We start from the raw sequence: 23,596 nt of genomic DNA on the forward strand, positions 1-23,596 counted from the left end.
TGTTGGAATATGTGATCGTAAGGTTAGAATATTAGATTACTCAATTAATTTTTGAAATTTAGATTTTGAGAATTAGATTATAATATAACTAAAACATGAATTTAGGATATTATGATGAGTCAAATATAGTTTCTTTATAAAAAATAATTGATTAAAGATGTCACTCAATGAGAATCTTATTAAATGACTTAAAATCAGATTATTGAGTTAAAATACCAAAATTTTAATTTTTTTCTCTAAATTAAAATAAGTGTTGTATTAGTTTATCTTATAAACTCCATTTTACATTTTGAATATGATTTTGTCATTACCCCTTCTCCACAAAGTAGATAAGGGTTGTTAATTTAATTATAGAATGTATTTTTTTTTTTGAGATATATATGATAAATAAATATTATTAATTGACTTAGTTATTCATGAAGATGCACATATTAGATTTATATCTAATACTGAAAAAAATAATAATAATTTAGTAATCTAACTAAAAATATTATATGATGCTTATATTCACTATAAAATATTTAGATTTTTATTTTATTTTATAAAAAAAATAAATCAATTAAGTTTATTGCACAAGCCTTATAGCATTTATTATTTCGATCATATCATTTTTATGTTAGGGATCTAAAATTTATTCATATAATTTTGTTATAAATTTAAAGTAGATTATAACGAAGGAAGTTTGACATAATTTATATTATAGTTTGATATATTATTTTTGTTATCCTCTATTCTATAATGTTATTTTATTTATAATTATGAATAGGATAAATTTAATAAAACATATTTGTTACTATATGGATTCTTTAGGATCGATGATTAATTATCTTTTATGTTTTTGTCTTAATGTTTATAGTTAACATATTTAGTTTTACTAATCGAAGATTATACTAAGTATCAATTATTCTCTCGGATGTAAAAGTTTTGATAATTTTAAGTTTAAAATTTTATAAGATCTTTTAAAAATATAAATTAAAAGTATTTACCTTTATAGTTTTTGTTACCATATATTATTCTTAAAATTGAGATTAGATTTGACATGTGCTAAGATGGTTTTTAGAAGTTATTATTGATATTAATAAAAAATGTACCTTTGAAGTTGAATAAATTAGATCATGCACTGATATTTAAACTTAATTATATGAGTAATTAATTTAAATAGAGTTTTGATTTCATGTCAAATTAATTAGCAAATATTATTTTTTTAATTCAATGACTAGTGTAATGAGAATTAAATATAATATTATTTCTTTGACACATATAATATATAAATCATTTGAAATTATAAAAAAAATATATGTGAAATAGTTGGATAAGTTTTCATCATTTCAATTGCTTTTGTTCGTTGAGTTGTACCTCAATTTATATTTTACGTCAACAATCAATTAATTTCTAAAACCAAACTTATTCAATAAGTTTCACTAATTTGTCATATATTTTATGTTAAAAATACATATATATTTTTAGCTTAAAAGTTTTTGAGTGATATATTTAATCAAAATATTTTTCAAGCTAATTTAGTTTTGTTTTTGACTTAGTATTTCAAAAGCTAACTATATTGATTAATGTTATTTTTAATCAAATTTGTGAACCAAATTTCTATTAAGTGGGGGAGAAATGTAATCACTGATAATTTCTCCCTTAACATAAATTAATTACTATAAATCATGTATTGCTTTATTATTAACTTTTATGTTGGTGTACTATAGTTAAGGAAAATGATTATATTTAGTTTTCTGAATGGGTAAATTAGAAATTCTACTAATCAATCAAATTATTAATTAATTTATTTTCTAATGAATGATTTGATTTTTAGGAAGTAAATAATTTACATTCCATTTTTGTGTGTGAACTATAAGAAATGAATATTATATTTCTTTTGTGAAAGTAAATTAAAAATTAATTAAAAATTAAATTAAATTATTACTTTCTTTTCGGGGAGATGTCATCTTCTCCTATAGAAAGGGGACTACTCTTTCCTCATTTCTTACCAAGCCTAATAATGGGAGGATTGATGAGAAGACTTCTCGAGGAGATGATATCGAAAGGATAGAAGAGGTATGATCCTTTCCTTTTTAACTAGCTTTGATTTATATTTTAAAATCTTGATGTTGATATTGTTATAATTTTTTATGCATAATGATATTTTAATTTTAAAATTCATGATTAGTAAATAATGATAACTATTTTGTGATGTTAGAATGATTATTTGATTTATATTGATCTCTTAAGCTTAAGTGAATTTTAATATTAATTTTTATTAAAAAAATTCTTTTTAGATTAGCATAATAGTTCTAATTTATTTAATTATATATATATATATATTTCAAGAATTATGTGTGAATTTCTATAATATAATTAGTTTTGAAATTAAGATCATGAATTTAAAGTTTTAATTAATAGATTTGAGTCATTCTTTAATAATTTTAAATATTAAAATCTAATTTGATAAGATGAGTCTAATTGGGGTCTGACTTGAGCCAAGTTGATCGATCAACTCGAATCGACTCAGCCCATGTGATCATGTACGACCCAGCCCATGTAGTCAAGTACAACCTAGCTCATATGACTAGGTATGACCCGGTCTATGTGATCAGGTAGGAGCCAGCCCATATGGCCAGATACGATCCAACCCATCTGGTTAGGCATGATCCAACTCATGTGGTTAGGAATAACCCAACCCATGTGGCTAAGTATGATCCAATCCATGTGGCCATATATGACCCATCCCATGTGGTAAAGTACGATCCAACCATATGGCAAAGCATGAGCCAACTCATGTGGCTAGGTACGACCCAGTCCATGTGATCAAATATAACCTCAATTCATATATCTATATGTGACAAACTCGTGAGCTAAGCATGACTCAGTTTAATGGTAAGGCTCGGCCAAACTTATAAGTGAGACTTAGCCTAATCCATGAAGTTAAGCCTGCCTAGCTATGCAATTGGCATTAAATACATCGTCGCTTCTTTATCTAGTCCGTTATACCTCAACTTAACCTATTACTTGGAAGATGTATATGTACTGTATATGACCTGTCCAAGACTAAGTGGGTTGGTTCGATTTGGGTTGGTACTATACAATATAGTCAAATTTTTTCCCTCTCTATTGGTTTAAACTTGTTAATTGACTAAATTAAAAAAAAATTAATCGATTAAAGCCGATTTAGGGTAATTCCAAACTAACTTGAATAGTTCATACCTACATGACCTAATCAAGATCAATCAAATCTAAATTAAATAAATCTAAGATGATTCCAGACCGATTTTATAAGGATTTGAGGTTAGTCCGTTAGATCATAATCGAATTGAGTTTGATTTAAGTCATTTGAGATATTATAATTAGGGTTTTGGTTGATTGAAGACTATCGAGAGATTGATATTTTATTCATTTATAATTTGATGAATTTAAAACTGAAGATGTCATTTGAAAATAATTATTGGTTTTCTACTTTCTTAAGTTTATGATATTGATATGATTATTATTATACAGTAGATGTGACTAGCCCAGTAGTTCACATTGAAAGTGTAACCTATGAAAGGGGCTACGGGCCCATCATAGTGTAGAGCCACCAATGAACATAGTCTAGTAGATTTACATATAGTATGATCTTTCATAATATTTAATCATATTGATTTCTTGATGTATGCGTGAGTGAATGGATGAGTATAAATGAATGATCATGGATGTTTATGTATCCATATCGAGGGCAGGTATGGTGATTCCCTTCGGATATTAGCGGGCCGTCAGACGTGATGGTTAGATGGTTCCTCCATCCACTATTAGGAGGAACGTGTCTCCACTTGGGCGGGTGAGAGGTACTATTTCATTCGTTGTTGGGAGTGCAATATAGATTATCTTCATCTGTTGTTGGGAGTGCAATATAGATTATCTCCATCCGATGTTGGGAGTGCAATATGGATTATCTCCATCCGCTATTGGGAGAAATCTATCTTGTGAAACATACCTCTCCATCCGTTATTGGGAGAGTGCATCATCGGATGTGATGTATGTCTTTGTTATCTAATTATTATGTATACGTTACATATGGTTGATGCATGATTTTGTTTATTATGTAAGAAATTATTATCAATTTTTTGATGTATAAGTTTTATGATGAATCGATATATTATCATTTTTTATTAAATTATTGATATTTATTTATATTACACGAATATTGAAGATTATTTTTATGTTTTTTTGAGGTTGCTGATATATTTTTATCTTATATTTATTTTCAAAGTAATATACTAATTCGTAATAGATGTGAAGCTTGGATGGAAGAGACTTGTAACTCTATCAATAAGAAAAAATAGTAATCTACTACTTTTTATGATTTTTTAGTTAATAGAACATTTAGTATTGTAAAGATAAAGATTTGAATTCAATAAGATAAGAAAAAAAATATTATATAAATTATGGATAATAAAATATTAATTTTATTATTCTTTTATAAATCTGGGATGTGAGGATTGGTGAATGATGTCGTGGCATAAAGATAAGATGATGGGACACTTTTTTTGATATGGCATAAAGATAGGATTGGTGAATGAGATAATGGTCCCTAACAAATAGATTGGTGAGTGAGTGACATAGCATGAGTGAATCATGGTTTGGATGTGACATGAATGACAGGATAAATGGGAAAATATTTGACGTGGCATATAAATGATAAGGGCATGAGGATGTGTCTGATTCTAAGTAAAATTATCCAAAAGCAAGACAGTCATTGCTCATTTTTTGGTTCTAATGATTTGTTGTGGCTTAAAAGCTAAGATAATGGCATTAGGTAGTTTTTTTTATTTTATAGGAATTTATATGCTAAACTTACATTTGGAGGAATGAATACAAAACATATTAATAAATTTCATGTTTTCAAAATTGCTGATGAGCATAAAAAACTTTCAGGCTCCAAAAAGAAAAAAAAAAAAACAAATAAGAAAGAGACAATGGAAGAACAAATCTCATCCAAATTATATTTGGCATGGAGTGAAATGGATAAGGATAAGAGTTGTAGTGTGCCTATTAGGATAGGAGGATTCCTTATGCATTATTTGGAATGCTGAAATTATCTAAAAAGAATTAACATCAACCACAAATATGTTGGAAATAAATCCTATCATGAAAAATATTTGGATGTTGCATTACAGGAAAGATCATAGTGACATGTTTGACCAAAATGGAATTTCTATAGATTAGTTCAACAGTCACTTTCAGCTCTTGTGGAAGGTTCAAATGAGGACTGAGGTGAGTTGAAGGCTCAGTATTTTGTGAGTAGTTTAACATGTTAAAAACTCAGGTTGAAAATGTTGAAGTAATTCAATTGCATGAGATGAAGCAGACAACATCCACTAAAAATATTTAAAAGGACAAGATAAATGACCTTCACTTTTTTGTATTTTTGCCAATAAAAACAAAACCAACTTTACAAGCTTAAAAAAAATAATATTATTAATTAATTTTAATAATAATCTTATCTCTTAAAAATGAATTAATTAAAAAAATGAAGATATCACTAGTTTTGGTCTTCACCTAATGCAATTGATGAGGCTAATGGATAAGGACAAGATGGGGATGAGGATGGAAACACCACTGGTCCCTATGTTATCCCGTTGATATCCCTTGATAAAAAAAAATCCTAAATACTTGATAATCTTATTTTAAAAATTAGGATTAGGATTTGCTTATTTAACTCACCTCGTCTCTATGTTTCATCATCTATTAATTAGGATTTGGGTATTAACATTATGATGATATACCAGCAAGTAAATTATTCCAAATCTTTTTTTAAAAATAGTAAAATATATTAGTTAACCTAATTAGTATAGAATTTTACTATATGATAACTAGATTCTAGGATTAATTTTTATCTCCATCATCGAACTATAATAATAATAATAATAAGGTAAGAGTTTTTTAAGTGCATATGACCTTCTAGTGATTAAATATATCAATTTATGCATGCCGATATGAGCACTGATGGAGATTCACCTCTAATAGGATGAGGTGTTTTATGCACTTTCCACTTTATATATATATATATATATATATATTCATCTTTATATTATTTATATTATTATATTTTTTTTATTTATGTAGATTTGGAGGATCCATCTTACGCGTATATGTGATCATGAAAAATTTAAATAGGATTAATGAAGAAAATTATTAATTTATAAATTTATTTTAATATATTTAATTTATTTGATTGTGATTATATTTGGATATATTTGATTATGTTTTTAGATATATTTATATTTAAATATTATTATGATATATAAATTTTATAAATATTATCATTTATTTATAATTTAATATTAAAAAATAATATTATATTTTTTTAAAAAATAAATTTAATTAGGAGAATCGGAAGACATCATGAAATCTTGTCTCTTCATCTCCGTGATAGCTTATATTTGATAAAAGAAATTTAAAATACATGATAATCTATAACAGACGACCAGTCTCACATGTGGTTGGTGGGGATCCCTTCCACGACACGAATCATAAAGGTGATTTAGATCATGCATCGATAAGGAGGAGGTTTAGTTTGATTGGGTCGTCACGAAACAACTTATCAAATAAGGCAGCTCTCGTTGGACTTTTCTGCCCCTCAGTCGACGCAAAAGACTTTTCTCGGTCAACACGTTTGACCGTGGAATATTGATTCGTCCAAAATAATTATCTTAAATGTTTCCATCGAAAGATATTTCTATTGAAATTTTGCACTCGTATCAGTTAATTTCCATCGAAAAGGATCGATGAGAGAGCAACATTTTACACACGATTACCATTTTCCAATTGCCGTATCCATTTCCCAAGATGCGGCATGGCGGTGGGGTCAACTCCTTGTCCCTGAGGCGTGCGAATCAAGCCGTAGATCTCGGAATGATGGGAGCGAATCCGACATCTCGCGGTCGGAGCCTCGGTAGCTTGCGCACACGCCAATGCCTCCCGTGGCGCCGTCGCGACCGACGAGGATGACGCAGAAAGCATTAAAGACGAGCTATCCACGTTGTTTCTCCCCGTTCTTATCCGCAAGTCTCGAAAAGTTTCGGGAGAGAACACAGTACTGCGTTGCAGTATCCAAGAAGCCGAACAGGAAGGATGGCGGTGGGAATGGCGATGCGGGGGAACGAGGTGTTGCGGGCGCACCTGGGGATGGCGCTGGTTCAGGTGACCTACGGCGGATACCACGTGCTGACCAAGTCCATGCTCAACGTCGGCATGAACGAGGTCGTCTTCTGCGTCTACCGCGACCTCGTCGCCATCTCCATCCTCGCTCCCTTCGCCTTCCTCCAACACCGCAGGTTTCTGGTCTTTCCTCTTTTTCTTCTTCTTCTTGTATCGATCATTTGTTTACCTGACGACGATCTGTTTCTCTGTAAATAGTTTGGTTCAATTACTTGTCGATCAACAGAGGTTAGGGTACGTGTTCCTCTATTTGATGTTTGATGATGAGGTAAAACGAGATTAATTGGGCTGTTTGATGTGCAGAGGATTAATGGAATTTTGGGATTGGATTAGGAGGTTGGACAAACAAGAACGGTATCGAGGAACAAAGAATTCAGATGCCAGCAAAATAAACGATTGAGAAATTAGGGGATTTGGAGTGTAGCCCGTTCAAGAAATCGATCGTTTTCGAACATTTGGCTGTTGCTTGAAGATCGGGAGAACCAGTAGATTGTTAACGCAAGGCATTGACTTATGGGTGGAAAAAGACGGAAGACGCCATAAAGGAGATTTCGAGTATGGTTGGGCAAATTGTTTATGCCATGAAAAGATTCCTAATACAAGCCACCAGCTTTCGTGTTTTGCGTGTGAGTTCGTTGTGATTCATGATCCCACTGGAAGCATTCAAGATTGATTATTAGATTCCAATTTCCTTGCTTGAAGGCATGAAACAACAGAAGCTGCTAGCTGATTGCTAAACTTCGACACTCGATCCAAACAAGGATGATGTGTTTACGATGAAAGCTTACAGAAATTTCCTATGGTTGGAAGAGGATTTAAGGTTGCTTCATCGAAGTTCTTCAACATTTTAGGAGTACTACATTTTACCTAAATGATAGTGTAATAATTGGTTTGCCACTACAGGACTTACTAATCTGCTGAGCAAGAATCATGGAGAACGTTGGAAGATAATTTTGTGCCTTCCATTGTGGAGTAATTTGGTAACTGGGAAAAAGAAAATGGGGAAAATAAAGGTAAAGGAATTTGGTAAGTATGATGAAAGAAGCAAATTCACTCGTCAATGTGCTCTAATCATTTGGTATTCTATCCTGGGGAAGGTGCATGAGTCAGTCAAGGTTACATCAGTAGAGGGTTTTGTTTAGTATAATGAAAGAGAAAGATGCGGTCTAAAGTCTAAACCAAGGCTGCTTGTTAAATTGGGACAAAATTTCTTTTTAAGTTTAGATAAGAAAGAAAGAAGCATAGCTTCTCTAATTTGGTTACTTGAGCTGAACTAGCCATCTCCACTGCGTTTCAACCCTATACATTGTAGCCGCTGATGTGTGTTGGGGCTGGATCTTAATTTATCATCATATGCTGCAAGCCAGGGTGTAAATTGTTCCACTTTGTTCATACTTTCGTCGAAGATGTTCTTTGGTTGTTTGTTGAGGTTATTTTTGATAAGCAAAGAGCTGGTATTTAAAACATTATGTTGAAGGCAATATGACTATATAAGGACTTCGTCAAGTTTCTGATTGACTTCATCAAGTCTTTATTCATTTTATTGAATATTGCTGCTTCTTTAGATGGATTTCTTTATGGTTTTTATTTTGTTTCATAGAATGATAAGGATGGTTGGTTAATAAATGTGGTAACATATTTGACAGTAATGTTGGCCTTCAAGTAACTCGGCGCATCTTTGCATCTTTTATCCTTCTTGGTTTTACTGGGTAAGCTCTGTCGTTCACTAATTGACTTAAGTTTGTACTTTCTTGACATGTTTTAGAAATAAGATTTTGCTGCTTCTGTGGTCATGAGAATAATCAGATCATTTTTGGATATTCTTTGATCAGGATATTTGCAAATCAGCTTTTGTTTCTTCTCGGCCTAAGCTACACAAACCCAACTTATGCATCAGCTATTCAGCCTGCAATACCAGTCTTTACGTTCATCTTGGCTGCAGTACTGGGGTGATTTTCTTTGCAATTTGTTTGAAGTTTCCCTAATATCCACGTAACTTTCTACTTTCAGTATTGATTTAGATTGTCAATGGTTACAGCGTTGAGACAATAAACTTGGTCACAAACGAAGGCCGCATGAAAATTCTTGGCACACTTGTTTGTGTTTCTGGTGCAATATTAATGGTCTTCTATCGAGGTCCAGCTATAATTGGATCCGGAGTTTATGATCTATCTGATCATGTTGCGGTAGGCATGAAGCCTCAGCCTGAACCCATTGGTTGGTTAGCATCTGGTCTTCTTGGAGTTGGACTTGAGAAGTGGCATCTTGGTGTTTTGTGCTTGATAGGGAACTGTTTTTGCATGGCTGCTTATTTAGTTTTACAGGTATGTAAATGTGAACACCATAGCAATCCTCGTTACTGAAATCTAGACATTGTGTTTTAGCGTTTATTTATAACAAACACAATGCTAAAGTGTCAAGTATTTGATAGATCCTCCATAAATTAATATATGAAAAGTGTCTTGAAAGACACAGGTTTTAAGTTTTGCATCTGGTGATGGTTCTGTTAAACAGTATCTTGCTAATGATCTCCACCTCCTTTTCTTAGCATGTTCTAAATTAGCAAAGTTTCTCTGATACAATCTATTGAAAAAATATATAACCTTGAAACATGCGAGGAACATAAATGATAAAACTATAGCTACTATCACAGAGTAATTTCGGTGATTCTTTTTCCTGTGTTTCTTCTGTTTATGTTTGTTTTTTCATTACATATGGTAATTTTCTTGTTTGCTTATGAGATGTTAACTCTTTCAGGCCCCAGTGTTGATAAAATATCCTGCCAGTTTATCTCTGACAGCATACTCGTACTCTTTTGGGGCTCTGATGATGGTATTGACTGGAATATTTACCACAAGTGGCTCCAAAGAGTGGATTTTGACCATGCCAGAGATAGTTTCCGTGTTATATGCTGTAAGCCTCAGATTCTGATTCTTTCAAGTGTTAATATTTTACAAGCTCGGCCAATCAAATATATACTTTGCTCTACCTTTCATAAATTTCTCTATCTTGTACATCTACAACTGACATTATCTGCCCTTATTACTTCTATTTCATCTTTGAAGGTTTCATATGCTTGATAGAAATCTACTTAGTTTGATGCTGAGTCCGCACATAGTTTAGCAAATTCAATTAGAATATTTTTCCCTTTTGATATACTATTGTATATATCTTTTACATGTTCATAATCAGAAACACAAATCATTGAAATATGGGAAAGTTCTGTTTGTATCATTGGATTTCCTTAAAAGTGTCATATTGACAAATGTACAACCATACAAATTTCCTATGGATCTCCTGGCTATGGTTCCCCTCTTCCACTTGGATTGAAACTTAAAGATTAACTCATAATAAACTATTTCTAGACTGTACCTTTCTTTCTATCTTTCAGTGCACGGTCCCATGGAAAGATGCTGTGTCTTATCACTTGCTGTAAGAATGAAAATTTCATTAATTCTTATGGACAAACCGTTCATTTGTCAACTCTACATAAACCTGCACCAAACCTTCCCTTATTACTGTTGGCATACTACACATGTCTGTTCATTGGCCAAAACATGATATTGGTGATCCTTGATGAAGACAACAGCCTTTTTACATCATTTAGGAACTTGCATATGACTTTTAGTTTTTATATATAGTTGTTGCACATTTAATAAAGTTTTGTGTCTTGCCTCTTTTGTAGTTCAAACCACACAAAAAGCAACTATATATGATGATCTTCCGTCAGGACTTTGTTGTAGTTTTAGTCTTTTTGAAAGTTTAATTTACCAATCATGTCTATCCCATTCCTCATGAAATTGATTCTAATTCCAAAATTGTTTTGTCCGAGGAAATTGTACATGCAAAGTATAATTACAAGAAAATATAGTTAAATTGGATGGACAAAAAATCTTTTTAAGTAAAAGTTTTAGGTATTGAATCAATTATTTAACAAGATGGAGATATCGATAAAGATATTATTCATTGAGTAAAAATATGATTGTTAAAATGGTGAGAGGTGTCAGGATTCTTGTATGATCATCGGATACCTTTGAGATTCAAAGGAAAATTTTGTAAGACAATTGTGAAACTAATAATGCTTTATGGATCTGAGTGTTGGGTAATTAGGTAAAAATATATCCAAAAAGTCTATGTTGTTTAGATGAGAATGTTGAGATGAATGTGTGGAGTTATTAGAAAAGATATGAAAAGAAATATTTTAACTTGTGAACAAATAAGTATCGCTTCGATATATGATAAGATGAGAAAAAATTATTTAAGATGATATTGACGTGTGTTGAGGAGACTTCCAGATACGATACTCAAAGGAAGTGAAATGATTAATGTTAATGGTACGAAGAGAGGCAGAGAAAAACCTAAAAAAATTTTAATAGAAACCAAAAAGAAAGATTTAAGTGCTTTGAATTTAATTAAACATATGACTTCTTACAAATTTCAATGGCGACAAAAGATCCATGTGGTCGACCCCAAATAGTTAAGAGTTACAACTGTTTTGTTGTTGTTGTTGTTATAACTTTAGACGGCAATATGATGGATTGATGGTTGACTTTTTTTTTTTAATGTGTGGCACTTTGTTCAAGGGAATCACAATTTTCATGGTTTTTGTGCATCAATTTTTGTCATAGTGCTTGATACCAGATATATCAACAACATTCAAAATATATTGCCTGCATAACTTATTACTGCAACAAATAAATTATTTTTTTTTCAGGGAATTGTTGCATCTGCTATGAACTATGGGATAATGACATGGTCCAACAAGATTCTAGGGCCTTCAATGGTTTCTCTGTACAATCCACTTCAACCAGCCATGTCGACTTTATTGTCGACCATTTTCCTTGGAAGTGCGATTTATCTTGGAAGGTACTGCTCCACCTAGATTTTAATATGATTGTTTCCTAACTTTTCCTCTAATCTTCTTCTCAATTTTGCTTCTCAAAATTCAACAGTTCTATTGACATGCATGTGACTTGTTTAAAATTTGCCACTCAAAAAATGTCTTCTTTTATGCTATTTCTTATGATTGCTCGAGATCTCTGCATCTACTACACGCTGAAATATATTTGTACTTTCTTGATAAGTAAATCTGATATGATATTGTTCATTCATTTGTGTAAAGCAACATATCATGGTTGCTCAATGTATGTCAACTGCTATAGTATCGTTCTACCGAAACATCCTTGTAGAGGACTTTTTTCCCCTTTTTTTTTTTCAAAACTAAAGGTGGAAGGCCCACCTTTCCTGTTTACCACATGAAATATATATTGAACTTCTCTTGATAAGGAAATTCCATAATCGACCTCTCATCTTTTGTGGTAAACAGCATTGTAGGAGGGATTTTGATCATTGTTGGCTTATACCTAGTCACTTGGGCTCGCCACAAGGAGGCAAGATCATCCACATCGATCCCTTACGTAGACCATCATGCGCCTCTTCTCGAAGAAGATGAATCGCTTATGAAGAAGCATGAGGCTTCCTCTAGCCATTCTGAGATTCCTTAGGCCGAGGATTGCCTCATGGATCACGATACGTTGCACTTCTTATCTCGCTGTATTATTTTTTCGTCGGATCATGCAGATAACAGTCACATCCATATTCAAGATTCTTTCTGCACAAAAAATTTCTCGCTCGAGTGGGCAAAAAGGCTGTGGCTAGTCCTCATATTTCCAAGACCTATCGGTCATGTAACCTTTTCTCAGTTATGTTTTCATGAGAAGGGAACTACAATTACTGTCCTCAGAAGAATGTTTCAGCCAGTGAAGCTGAATGTGATCTATTGTGACTGTCATGTATACTATGTTTTTATGTGGAATAGCATTTGATATATGTGATCAGAGGCTTATATTTAATGAAACATTGCTTTATGTTATTTGAGTTGTGATGGAGATGATGGCTTGTTAGACAGCAGCAACAGCAAAGGAGTTAATGTCTTGTTGTGCTGCTGAAATTGACACCATCTATGTTATTCATGCAGTTTTATATTCTCAAGGATATACAGATGCTATGGCATCATGCTATTACTTGATATGTTGTCAAATGATCAGATGATATGACATCAGTGCTTCCAGTGACTTACATGTTCATAGGAGTAGATTGCAGTCTCTTCTGGTGTGAGTATGGTTTGATGAACTCAGTGACAGTTGCAAGAAATTTGATGAACTGCTTACAGTAGATGGTGAGCAGAATTCTTTTGTTCTTCTTTTTTCCTTCTCTCTTTTGGGGCTAATTCATCAAATTCATAATTTGTTGTCATTAACTCACTTTCTTTTCTCCATGGAATTGTTTTTTGGCTTCCAATTGGAGACCTCAAGATGTTCTCACAAACAATTCTAAGTAAGACAAATGTTCTCATAAACAATTCTATTCGAAACATGATTGTGCATGCTGAGTAAGACTTATCCTAATAATCATTCCTCGGCCTCTCAATTAAATATTGTGAACAGTCAACTTAACACTAATTGCTTCTACTCTGCCCAATGAAATCCATCACCAAATTTTATTTTGCTAGTTTTGCTGAGGTAGATTCTGAACTTGCATTTCAATATTAATTACACTAGTAAGATTTTGAGATTGGATATCTCATGATCTATCTGTAATCATTTTTTTCCTTTAGTTAACAACTAATATTATACCTTGAGCATATAATACTTAACATGTTTGCTACTTTTAATAAAGAGAAGTCTCTACATCATCACTACCCATCCTCAAGATGTATGCAAGGGACATAGAACAAGGCTTTGTTGACATGAACTTGTGCTGAGAATAATGGATGTTCATCAGGAGATCTTGAGGCACCATTGAGTCAGCTTTTGCTTGGCCCCAAACTGCACCAAATCATGAGGCACAAGGCATGGCATGGGCACTGCAAGCAACAAAAGAAGTGGCCTCTTTTAAGGTAAATGTTGATGCTAATCATGATTGTTGCCACTACAAGCTAAGTGCTTCATCTACACATTACCTAACAAAAGTTCCCAACTTTTTTAGGTAAGGATAAGGAACTCTTAAAGACAACAAGATGTCTGTCCACAGAATCAGAATAGAAAAATCCCTTCTTTATCTTTTTATGGATGGATTGTAAGTCTAGATTGATCATTTCAAACACAAAAGGCAACATGGTCTTTATCACCTACAAGTTGTAGGTAGTGCATGCATGACTTAGAAATCTATATCAAAGTAGGCCATGGAAAGCAAACCAGTTTGGTTCTTGTCATGTCATTGATCTTTTCTATCCCATCCCCCCCCCTCCCTCTTTTTTTTTTTTGCCTAAAGTAGTTTGATAGAGAAAATCAAAAGGCAAATGAGAAATTTAGGAACTTAAGATATGGATCAATTTTCATATCTTAAGAACTTAAGACACACTTGAGCAATTATGAGAACAATTGTTATGTAGGCAAAGAAAAATGAGCTCTTACATGCATCAACATAGAAGTAGCATCTCCAAGATGATTGAGAGACTAGTGGACCAATCCTAAATCATCTTTTTTTCTTCTTCTTCTTCTAATTTTTATGCATAAACTAGCTCTTTGGTTGATGTGATTTTCATAATTAGCTTTTGCATCATGTATTAGCCATGCTACATTAACAAATTTCTATTGAGTTTAAGCTACTTTATGAAATTTTGATGTGGATGTAAATTTGTTCATAAAAATTGCATTTAGAGTTATGTGCAATTTATGAATGTTAATTGTGACATTTATGAGTCCAATAATGGATGAGTAAGGTAAGTACATTTGGGACCCACTCTCCCTCCTTGTGTGTTGAAGATTTAAATCATTGATGGGTGAAGACATGGATGTCAAAGGAAATGATTTGTGTGGCAAATGTATCTAAAAGATGAAGCCTTCCATTGCTCTTCCTTTGCTTGGTGGCCAGTGGGATAACCCAACACATGTTTTCAATTGTGAATGAGGATGGACAAGTAAGGTTAATCTTTTTATCAAGAAATTGCAAAAGAAGTCCCAATTTTGATCATGTTAAGTCATACCATTGAAGATCACTAGTTGTTGTGAAAACTAAATAATATCATAATTATGTAATGATTTCTGTTCAATATATGTAATTTTATTATTATAAGTAAAGAAGATGTTTCAGAACTAATTAGTCAAATTATGAAAGACACAGAGTTTCACATTTGTTTCTAAATAATTATTATGTTTATTCTAGTCCTTATTTTATCAAATCTTTCCTAACCATTTAAGGTCAAAACACTATTTGATATGACATAAGCAAACTTTCTCTCTTACATATAATATTATTTTATTACATCGAGTATATTCTGAATTGAATGTCGAAAAGATCTCATCGACCATATGCTATCGATATTAGTTTTATAGGAACCTTAGACAACATTAAAAAATTAGAGATTTTATCCATCTTTGCATATTTAAACTAACAATCAAAATTGATATTAACAATAATAGATTAGATGTTTTTTGAACATCCAAATCTATTCAATCCATTTATGTTAGGTTGAGAAAGGTTAGAATGAAAGAAAAAAAAAGGTGTTGGAATTGAATTTTCTTCATATATCCATATCTGCTAAATCAATGGAAATGTCATTCCTAATTATGACAGTGGAAACAGCTATCACTTGTAAGAACAAACAAACCCTCAGCTGCTCTATGGTGTGGTGGGTAAGTCTCAGGAGAGAGATTTTTTTTTGTGTTTTGGCTGAAAGGGAAAAAAAAAAAAATGTTAAAGGATGCAACAAAGTAGTCTCTTCTCCTCAAAAGTTTCCTGAGGAAAAGCACCTGAATTCCGGGAAGCTCTTGCTACAAAGCTTCCTTGTTCTTATACTACTCCTTTCAAGTCTCCCAGTCCAAGAAAAAGCATGGTTGTTCTGGCCTACATTATAATTGCCCAGTGTTGTTTGTTCATCATCATCACTTCTCCTTGAATTATGGATTTGATGCCAAGGTTTTGCTCCATGGATGGTCAGGTTGAGACCAAGATCTGGACAGGCACTTGGAATGGTCACAAATGCTCACCTTGTATCACTTTCTTTTGAGGAAAAAGTAAGTCATGAAAGCCCCCCAAGATCATCTTGTGTGTACTTTTAACTCTGTCTCCGTAATGATAGCCTGCCTGTTCACAACCATGTGCTAATAAAGTAGTTCCATTCTGGATTCCAAGTAGTAGGAGTAGTATATGAGGCCTGCACACAGCAAGATTTGCTGGTCAACCCTGAGCTGACAGATCCAGGTGGAGATTGCCAAATCTATTGGTTTGTAGTTCTCTGTTTCATCACGTCCGAGTCCATCTGAAACAAGTCAAGTTTGGATGAGTACGGACGATGGTATATCAGGTCCAAATCTATGCAGTATTTTTTATATGGTTTGATATCTTAGCAAGTGAAGAAGAAAATTGCAAGAACACTTGTCTTCCTTTATTGGAGAATTCCTCTGAGGAGTAATCAACAGAGATGTCACTTCCTCCAATAAGTTCCTGCCACTGTTGGTGTCAGGAATGCATGTGATGGCTGCTGTACCAGGAGGGGGATCTAAAACAAATCTACCTTAGATTCACTCTTCTTTTTCGTAAGTATTGTTTGATTGGATTCAGCAACAAAGAAAAAAAAAACCCATTTTCTCTTACTTCCTGTCCTGGATGCAGGCTGATTCAGTGCGGTAAAACAGTAAAAATCTCCCATGTGGGTAACAGAGCTTGACGATTACTGTTTCACAGAGTGTTGCTGGAGAGAGAGAGAGAGAGAGAGAGAGAGGTGATTAAAAAGATGCAATGGCTCACTAGTCACTGAATGGATAGCCCTGTTTGACTTTGGAGTTTGGCCTTCCTTGGAGACGACAGCGGCGCAGGTGCGATGACTACTTCCCCTCCTCTCAGGGTTTCGTCTCTTGGTTTCTTCCCCATCTGCTTTAGGTCCCATGAAATGCTTTTGTTTCTTGCTTGTCATGCTGTGCGGTGGTGCATGAAATCTTGATTCTTGGTTTCGATTGTCTTACACATGAAAAATCTGATCTTTTTGCATCTTTTCTTTTGGGGGGCTTGGATTCTTTATCTTGATCTCTGCTGACCGATAGCGCATGCGATAGTTCTGCTTGGGCGATGGATTGGAATGCGAACGCTTCGCTGCTGTGGGATTGGGACAACCACGCGCCATTTGGTGGGAATTTCAAGCTGTCGAGCGGCGGCGGTGCTTCCTCTGGCTCTGAACTGGGGACTGGTTCCTCGTCCAAGAGCACCATCTCTGCCTCCGTTGATTCCTCGTCCAAAGCAGGAAAGGAACCTGAGTGGGTCGCAAACCTGAAGAACCACGGCAAGAACCAACTTTTACCGGAGGCTGGTTCTTCCCTGGTTGCGGCGTCGGTGGCTGGATTGGAGGAGTCACAAATAGGGCTAAAACTTGGTAAGAGAACCTACTTTGAGGATGTTTCTGCCGAGAGCAGCGTGAAGAACCCTTTGTCATCTTTGGATTCTCCGGCGGCATCGACTGCTCTGGTCAAGAAGCCGAGGGTGTCTCATCAAAGTGCACAGAGTAGCTGCTGCCAAGTTGAAGGTTGTAACATTGATCTTAGTGGAGCCAAGGATTATCACCGGAAGCACAGGGTCTGTGAAACCCATTCTAAATGCCCCAAGGTCACTGTCGCGGGCCAGGAGCGCCGGTTTTGTCAGCAGTGTAGCAGGTTACTTGAGATCGAACAATTTAGTGTATATTTCTAAGAAACAAAATCAAATTTATACAAGTTATTCTTGCTAATATTGCTTGCATCTGAATTTTTTTTGGTACCATCCCAATCATTATGCAACAGTCATTCCTTATCTTGCATGCTCTGATTTGTTCATGTTTAAGGTTCCATGATTTGTCCGAGTTTGATCAGAGAAAGAGAAGCTGCCGTAGACGTTTATCCGATCATAATGCACGGCGTCGCAAGCCACGACCCAACATAATCTCCTTCAGTTCAACAACTTATCCTCCGTTGCTTTATGGTACAAAAGAATTCTTTCTTTACCGACAGATCTATTTCGAGTTTTGTTTTCTTTTTTTTGGTCACAATTCATGCTGTGCTGCTTTCAGACATTGTTTCTCACATGAAATGGAACTCTAAAAGGTGCTTTGTTTTTTTCTCTTTTTCTTCAAGAAGACTTGCATTTCTTGATCGATGTGTATGCTTTTGTAGCAAGATCAACTTGTGACACTAAAAATACTGTGTTTCTTTTGTTTAACTAGTTTACTAAATTAGACCAGTGTTGATGGCAAAACATCTGCCTATATTTATTTATATATATATTTTTTATTCACCATCTTATTGCTTTGTAATTTTATGCATGCATTCTTAGTTCTTGGTAGGCCTAAAGTCAACATCAAGTACTTGACTTGACTTTATAGTCTATGACCCTCTTTTATCTTCAGAAAAAAAATAAGGCTGTTATTTTGTGTCTAAGATAGTTTATAGGTGTCAAATCTGGACAGTCAAATGACTGTAGTAAGGAAACTCCAAAGAATGATCTTCAACTGACTGCTCAGGCACATTAATTTGGATCATTATCAACTATATTTGCTTCCTGTTGCTTTGTGGTCTTTGTATTTGGGCTTTTCTTGTGCTGTGACCCAAATTTATAATGCTACAGAAGAAATTGCATGGTCACACTCATCAAGAAGTGATTGCTTTGTAACCTACCGGATTTACAAAATTATAAACTTGTGGAAATACGTCTGGCACTACCGTTATTCTCTAACAACAGATAAAGCATTCTGATATATTTTGTGTTTGAACGTTCTAGTTTGAGATACGAAAGATCTTTAGTCACTGGATGGTTTAAGAGCCATTATCGCTGGGAAACCTATACTGATGACAGCCCAGAGGTCTAATGAGAGCATCTGATCCTTCACTTCACTTTCTAGGTTGATCTTAGAGTTTTGATATAATCATTGACAACACTTAGTTGTACATCCTCGATATTAGCTCTTGTAAAAGAGTAAGAACAATTCGATGACAACTTATTAAGACGGTGAACAAAATAGAAGTGTAACTTTGCGGATTAGCTCCCATTGTGCCATTATACTAATGGTGATTGAGTGCTAAATAGTTTGTTTGTTCAATCTTTTGATTGCATGGGGTACTTGTATCTGACCAACCTATGTTATCTTCTGTGCACTTCTCCTACTGTTTGTTAACAAGATACTTAATGTTTACATGAAATGACGTTTCTGCCGCACTGCAGTTCTCATTGATGAAAGTTACATGGCTTTTGCAGATAATAAGCATCAGATGAACTACTTGTGGAATAACGCTCCTTTTGGTCACATGAAACCCATGGCAAGCAGCAAAAGTGAAGGCTCTCAAACTTTCAAGCTCACACAAATTAAAGCGCCATGGATGAAATCAACAAAAGAAGTCAGCATTGATGGGCAGCTGCATTTGCCAAACACTCAGCTATCAAATGGCTTCCCCGCACTTTATCATGATGTTGACAAGCTCTTGCCACTGAAAGGCACTGCCACCGAAGTTCTAAATCAAGGTAAGTGAAGTCTTGATGCAAGTTGCTAGTTTCAATGATCTCATTCATGCGCTACTTATGTCCAGTGTTCTATGGAGATTCCTCTACATTCTGGATTGTTCTCCTCACAATTGAAACTCATATTTGCCAGATATGGTTGCAGAGAAGTTATCTGATGAAAACATATATAATTGTAGAAGCAGTACTTTACATATCAGTCTTTGTTCTCTGATTTAACTTTCTTTCTCATATTATATAGACATCTAATGTCTTAAGAACACTGTCAAGCTTGACATAATTTTACAGCACTTCGAGGCATTTTACATTATAACCCTTTGCCTCTGAAGCGAAGTTCAACAACAAAAATATCATGAAAAAGTTTTTTTTTTAAAGCTTAAGATCTTCAACCTTGGGCATGTTTTGATTTAGTAGAGTCTCAAGCTATATGTTTAAAGCAAGTAAAAGCCAATATTTGTTGCTAGGATCTCATGGTTTATTTCTAAAGCAAGTAGACTCCAAGATTGTTGATTGCTGTTTGTTTTGATTTGGTTGTATCCAAGTGACTTGTTCTGCATTAGTTCGGTTATTTCTGATAAAGCTGACCATGTTTTATTAGGTAGTTGATCCTATTTCCTTCTCGATTAAGCAAAATACGGCATGTTTTGCCTCATTCTTATTCATGTTTTGTCTACTTGATTGTTATGCATGATTGTTAATTTTCTAAGCATTGCAAACTCGTGGTCTTTTATGTTATCTAACTAAACCGAGAAGGTATTAAACCACTGTAGAAGGCCAATGCCTATTGATAAAACACCACAAAAACCATAACAAGCCTGTCAATGTCTAGATTAAATAGTCATTTTTGTTGGTTTAATTTGTTGAACGGTTAACTTCTTATTGATTTTTTGTCTACATCTATCTGAGGACTCTGCTAAAAAGGAAAATACAAGAGCCTCAAGGAAATACAAACAGATTCTCCCAGAAATGGGCATCAATGGAAGTCTAAATTTCTTACCCAAAAGCCTCTACAGACCCCTAAATAAAGCCTCAAGATGTGATGCATTCACCGCAAAGTATACTCTGGCCGAGTTACCAAATAGCCATTATAGGCTATATCAACAGCTTGCAATTGATCTTAACAGGTTTTGGTGGTAAAAAAAAAAACCCTCAAAACAAAATCAAAGTTTGGTGGTCTGCACCCCTCACAAAGCATTGTGTTGCTTACCAAGATTGACCACAAAAGCTTATGGTCTAGTTCATTTTAGCACACGTGATTAATGGAACCTAGACAAACTGCAAAAAAAAAATATACGCCAAAGGAATTTTCAAAGCATAAGCTTCAGATGGCTTTTCTGTCATCGTTATAAATTCACCTGTCACAATAACTTTAAATTGCTTCGACATCCATTGTGCAATATCAAGGTAGCTTCATCATATAAACCTAAACTCATCTCTAAGTGAAGTCAATAGAAAATTTGGTCAATGTTATGTTATCGGTTACTCAGAAAGCATCTATTGGGAACATCTTCAATCTCTTTTTTGGTTTTGTTATATATCCTAGAGGCAGAACAGTCACATTTTGGTACTTTCAGTGCACTATACGGATTGTGAGCCCATCTTAGTTAGCATTTACATTATAGCTGGACTTAATATTGTCCTTTTTTTAGTTCTGTAGATTGTTATCTTTTAAGATACTTCATGCATATATCTGATTGAGAATTTGACTTTTGCCACCAATTATGCCAGTAATCTTTCCAAACGTAATAATCATAGTTGCTAGCGTGTGGCACTACTTCACCAGTTTATACTATATATACCAGTGGCATCTGGAGTAGATTTTCTTGATAAATTATTAATTTTCTTTTCTTAAATGAGCATACGCCTGAAAACTTTTTAGCACTGTTTCACGAGTTTGTTTTCAGAAAGAAATGGCATCAGGACTAGGGTATCAAATATCCAGGTGTCCGAAAAGGACTCAGCCCAGGAACCTTCAAAGTGACATGGGAACACACCTAGCTCATGTGGTTCCATATGCAGCAACCCCATTTGCCATATAGGTACCCTAAGCTTGTCAGATGACTGTCTCGTAATTAATTTAAGTTGATAGAAGGTATGGATATTGTGATTTGAGATTTGATGGCCTATGCAATAACAAGAGTTTTAAGTTCTGGATATAATGGTAATGGTTATGGGATCAGAACTTATTGTAGATCAGCAGCATCGAGGTACTTGAATTTTTCCGAAAGATTCCGACAGTCCGCATGTAGCATCATGGGTAAGAACTTAAAAATCCAATCATCCGGGTAATACTGGTCCTGTATCTTACACAAGTGTTGCTGCTGCCCTGATCTTCGTTCAGGCAGCTGCCATCTATTTTCATCAAAGCTTGTGCTTCTGGCTGCAACCGAGACATTGTCTTTCTGTAAACCGACAAACAATTTCCTTCTAAATCCTTCATTTAGAACACAGTTATCCTTCATGTTACAAACCTTCCAGATTGGTTTTGCTAATACACGCCTCTTCTCTAGTTACAGGTTCAGAGGCATCTGCAGGAGCTTCGAACTTGGACAGAGCACCGGATCTTCGGCGTGCTCTCTCTCTTCTGTCAACCAGTTCTTGGGCTTCTCCTGACCCCAGACAAACTCCCCCCATCACCGAGTTCGTGGATGCTAACTCCTCAAATCACTGGATCTACGGGCAGCCTCTAGCTCAACAAGCCCAACTGCTTCCATTTATCATGCGCAGATATGACAACCAGCCCCAAGAGTTCCAGCTGCAAAAAATCCCATACCGGGATGCTATATTCGATCCTAGTCAGATATATTGACCTCGAGAAGTCAATCGACTGATACTTGGAATTTAGATCGATGGTTGGTCTTCTGTTCTTGACTTGTACTCTTGCCAAGACACAGCAGTTTCTTCTAACTTTCATCTCAAGCTGCTGCTGCTGCATGGTTGTGAAGGACAGCTATATGTGGTGTTCTCATTTGTTAGGCGTTGATGGATCCAAGGACATGATCTGTATAATGTTCACTAGACTATGAACTCTTGTGCCTTGTGATGTACTCTCTCACATTTGTTATGGTACTCTTCATTTAGCAAGAATTCCTTGCAATATATCTTTGCATCAATCTTGGTGATACTGATTCCAACTTTTGCTCATGGATGAAGATAGTATATTTGTTCCACTTGAATTTGAACTGCCACAGTTCCTGAATGGTACATTAACACTGCTTTCTTTGACAGATGAGGATTGGTACATGTTATGCAAATTACACAAAGTCAACATCATCTATATAGGGTCAAACATGTGTCATTGTGACATCAAAAGATCTCCTGTGGACATGGTTGTGTTTGAGATCAAAACCTCAACAGAACCTAACCTTAATGGAGTGAAACTATTCTAACCTTAATAAACCCAACTAGTCTCAAATCCAATCTGATTAGATTCACAAGTCATCAACTTGACAGTCCTTATTGTTTTAACTCTTTTTTTTATTAACAAAATATTATTATTATTTTTTTCTCTTTGTAGATTCCAATTAAAGTTTGACCACAATGATGAGCCACACATGGCCCACTCACAACATAGAACCAACTCAATCTCCACCACCTTCCCATGGTGCCCCCCTTTTTTTTGTTGTGCCCTTTCCAAGTGGGTCCCACCACAACCTATATCCAAAATGGCCCCCACCATCTTTTGGATCCCTCTTTGCCCTTCTGTTGGTGTTGGGGTCCATCATCCCTCTCAAGAACTCCCATCAAGCCTCCTATTAGCCACCATGTTTGAGATGAGTAGATCTCAGTCATTATGTTATTGGTTCTTCCCCAAAAGCTCCACTACACACCTCCCTCTCTAACACACACCTTTTGCCTCCACAGCCCTCCCTGCCTTTATATATATATAATTCAATTATTTCAATAAATATCCTACATT

General features: G+C 34.6%; 2 protein-coding genes across 5 annotated transcripts; both read left to right on the top strand.

Moving 5' to 3' along the window:
- The first annotated feature begins 7,017 nt into the window (after nucleotides 1–7,017).
- LOC135636981 (WAT1-related protein At5g45370-like) lies at nucleotides 7,018–13,069 on the top strand. The gene is made up of 7 exons (XM_065149254.1): nucleotides 7,018–7,313; nucleotides 8,844–8,906; nucleotides 9,030–9,146; nucleotides 9,236–9,521; nucleotides 9,955–10,110; nucleotides 11,912–12,063; nucleotides 12,524–13,069. The coding sequence occupies exons 1-7, from the start codon at nucleotides 7,111–7,113 to the stop codon at nucleotides 12,699–12,701; spliced, it is 1,155 nt and encodes a 384-aa protein (XP_065005326.1). The 5' UTR covers nucleotides 7,018–7,110; the 3' UTR covers nucleotides 12,702–13,069.
- Nucleotides 13,070–16,409: 3,340 nt separating this feature from the next.
- Nucleotides 16,410–22,801, top strand: LOC135583365 (squamosa promoter-binding-like protein 12). 4 transcript variants are annotated; one of them, XM_065145305.1, is made up of 6 exons: nucleotides 16,410–16,736; nucleotides 16,813–17,015; nucleotides 17,253–17,843; nucleotides 18,011–18,147; nucleotides 19,417–19,680; nucleotides 22,188–22,801. In XM_065145305.1, exons 3-6 carry the CDS (start codon nucleotides 17,266–17,268, stop codon nucleotides 22,484–22,486), a joined length of 1,278 nt encoding a protein of 425 aa, XP_065001377.1. In that variant the 5' UTR covers nucleotides 16,410–16,736; nucleotides 16,813–17,015; nucleotides 17,253–17,265; the 3' UTR covers nucleotides 22,487–22,801. The 4 variants fall into 4 exon arrangements, with proteins under 4 accessions (XP_065001377.1, XP_065001375.1, XP_065001378.1 ...); XM_065145303.1 differs by having other exon boundaries at nucleotides 16,411–16,736; nucleotides 17,241–17,843; XM_065145306.1 differs by having other exon boundaries at nucleotides 16,416–16,736; nucleotides 17,241–17,843; nucleotides 22,194–22,801.
- The last annotated feature ends 795 nt before the right edge of the window (nucleotides 22,802–23,596 follow it).

This window comes from Musa acuminata, chromosome BXJ3-4 (genome assembly GCF_036884655.1).
Source record: "Musa acuminata AAA Group cultivar baxijiao chromosome BXJ3-4, Cavendish_Baxijiao_AAA, whole genome shotgun sequence".
Taxonomy (NCBI): Eukaryota; Viridiplantae; Streptophyta; class Magnoliopsida; order Zingiberales; family Musaceae; genus Musa; species Musa acuminata.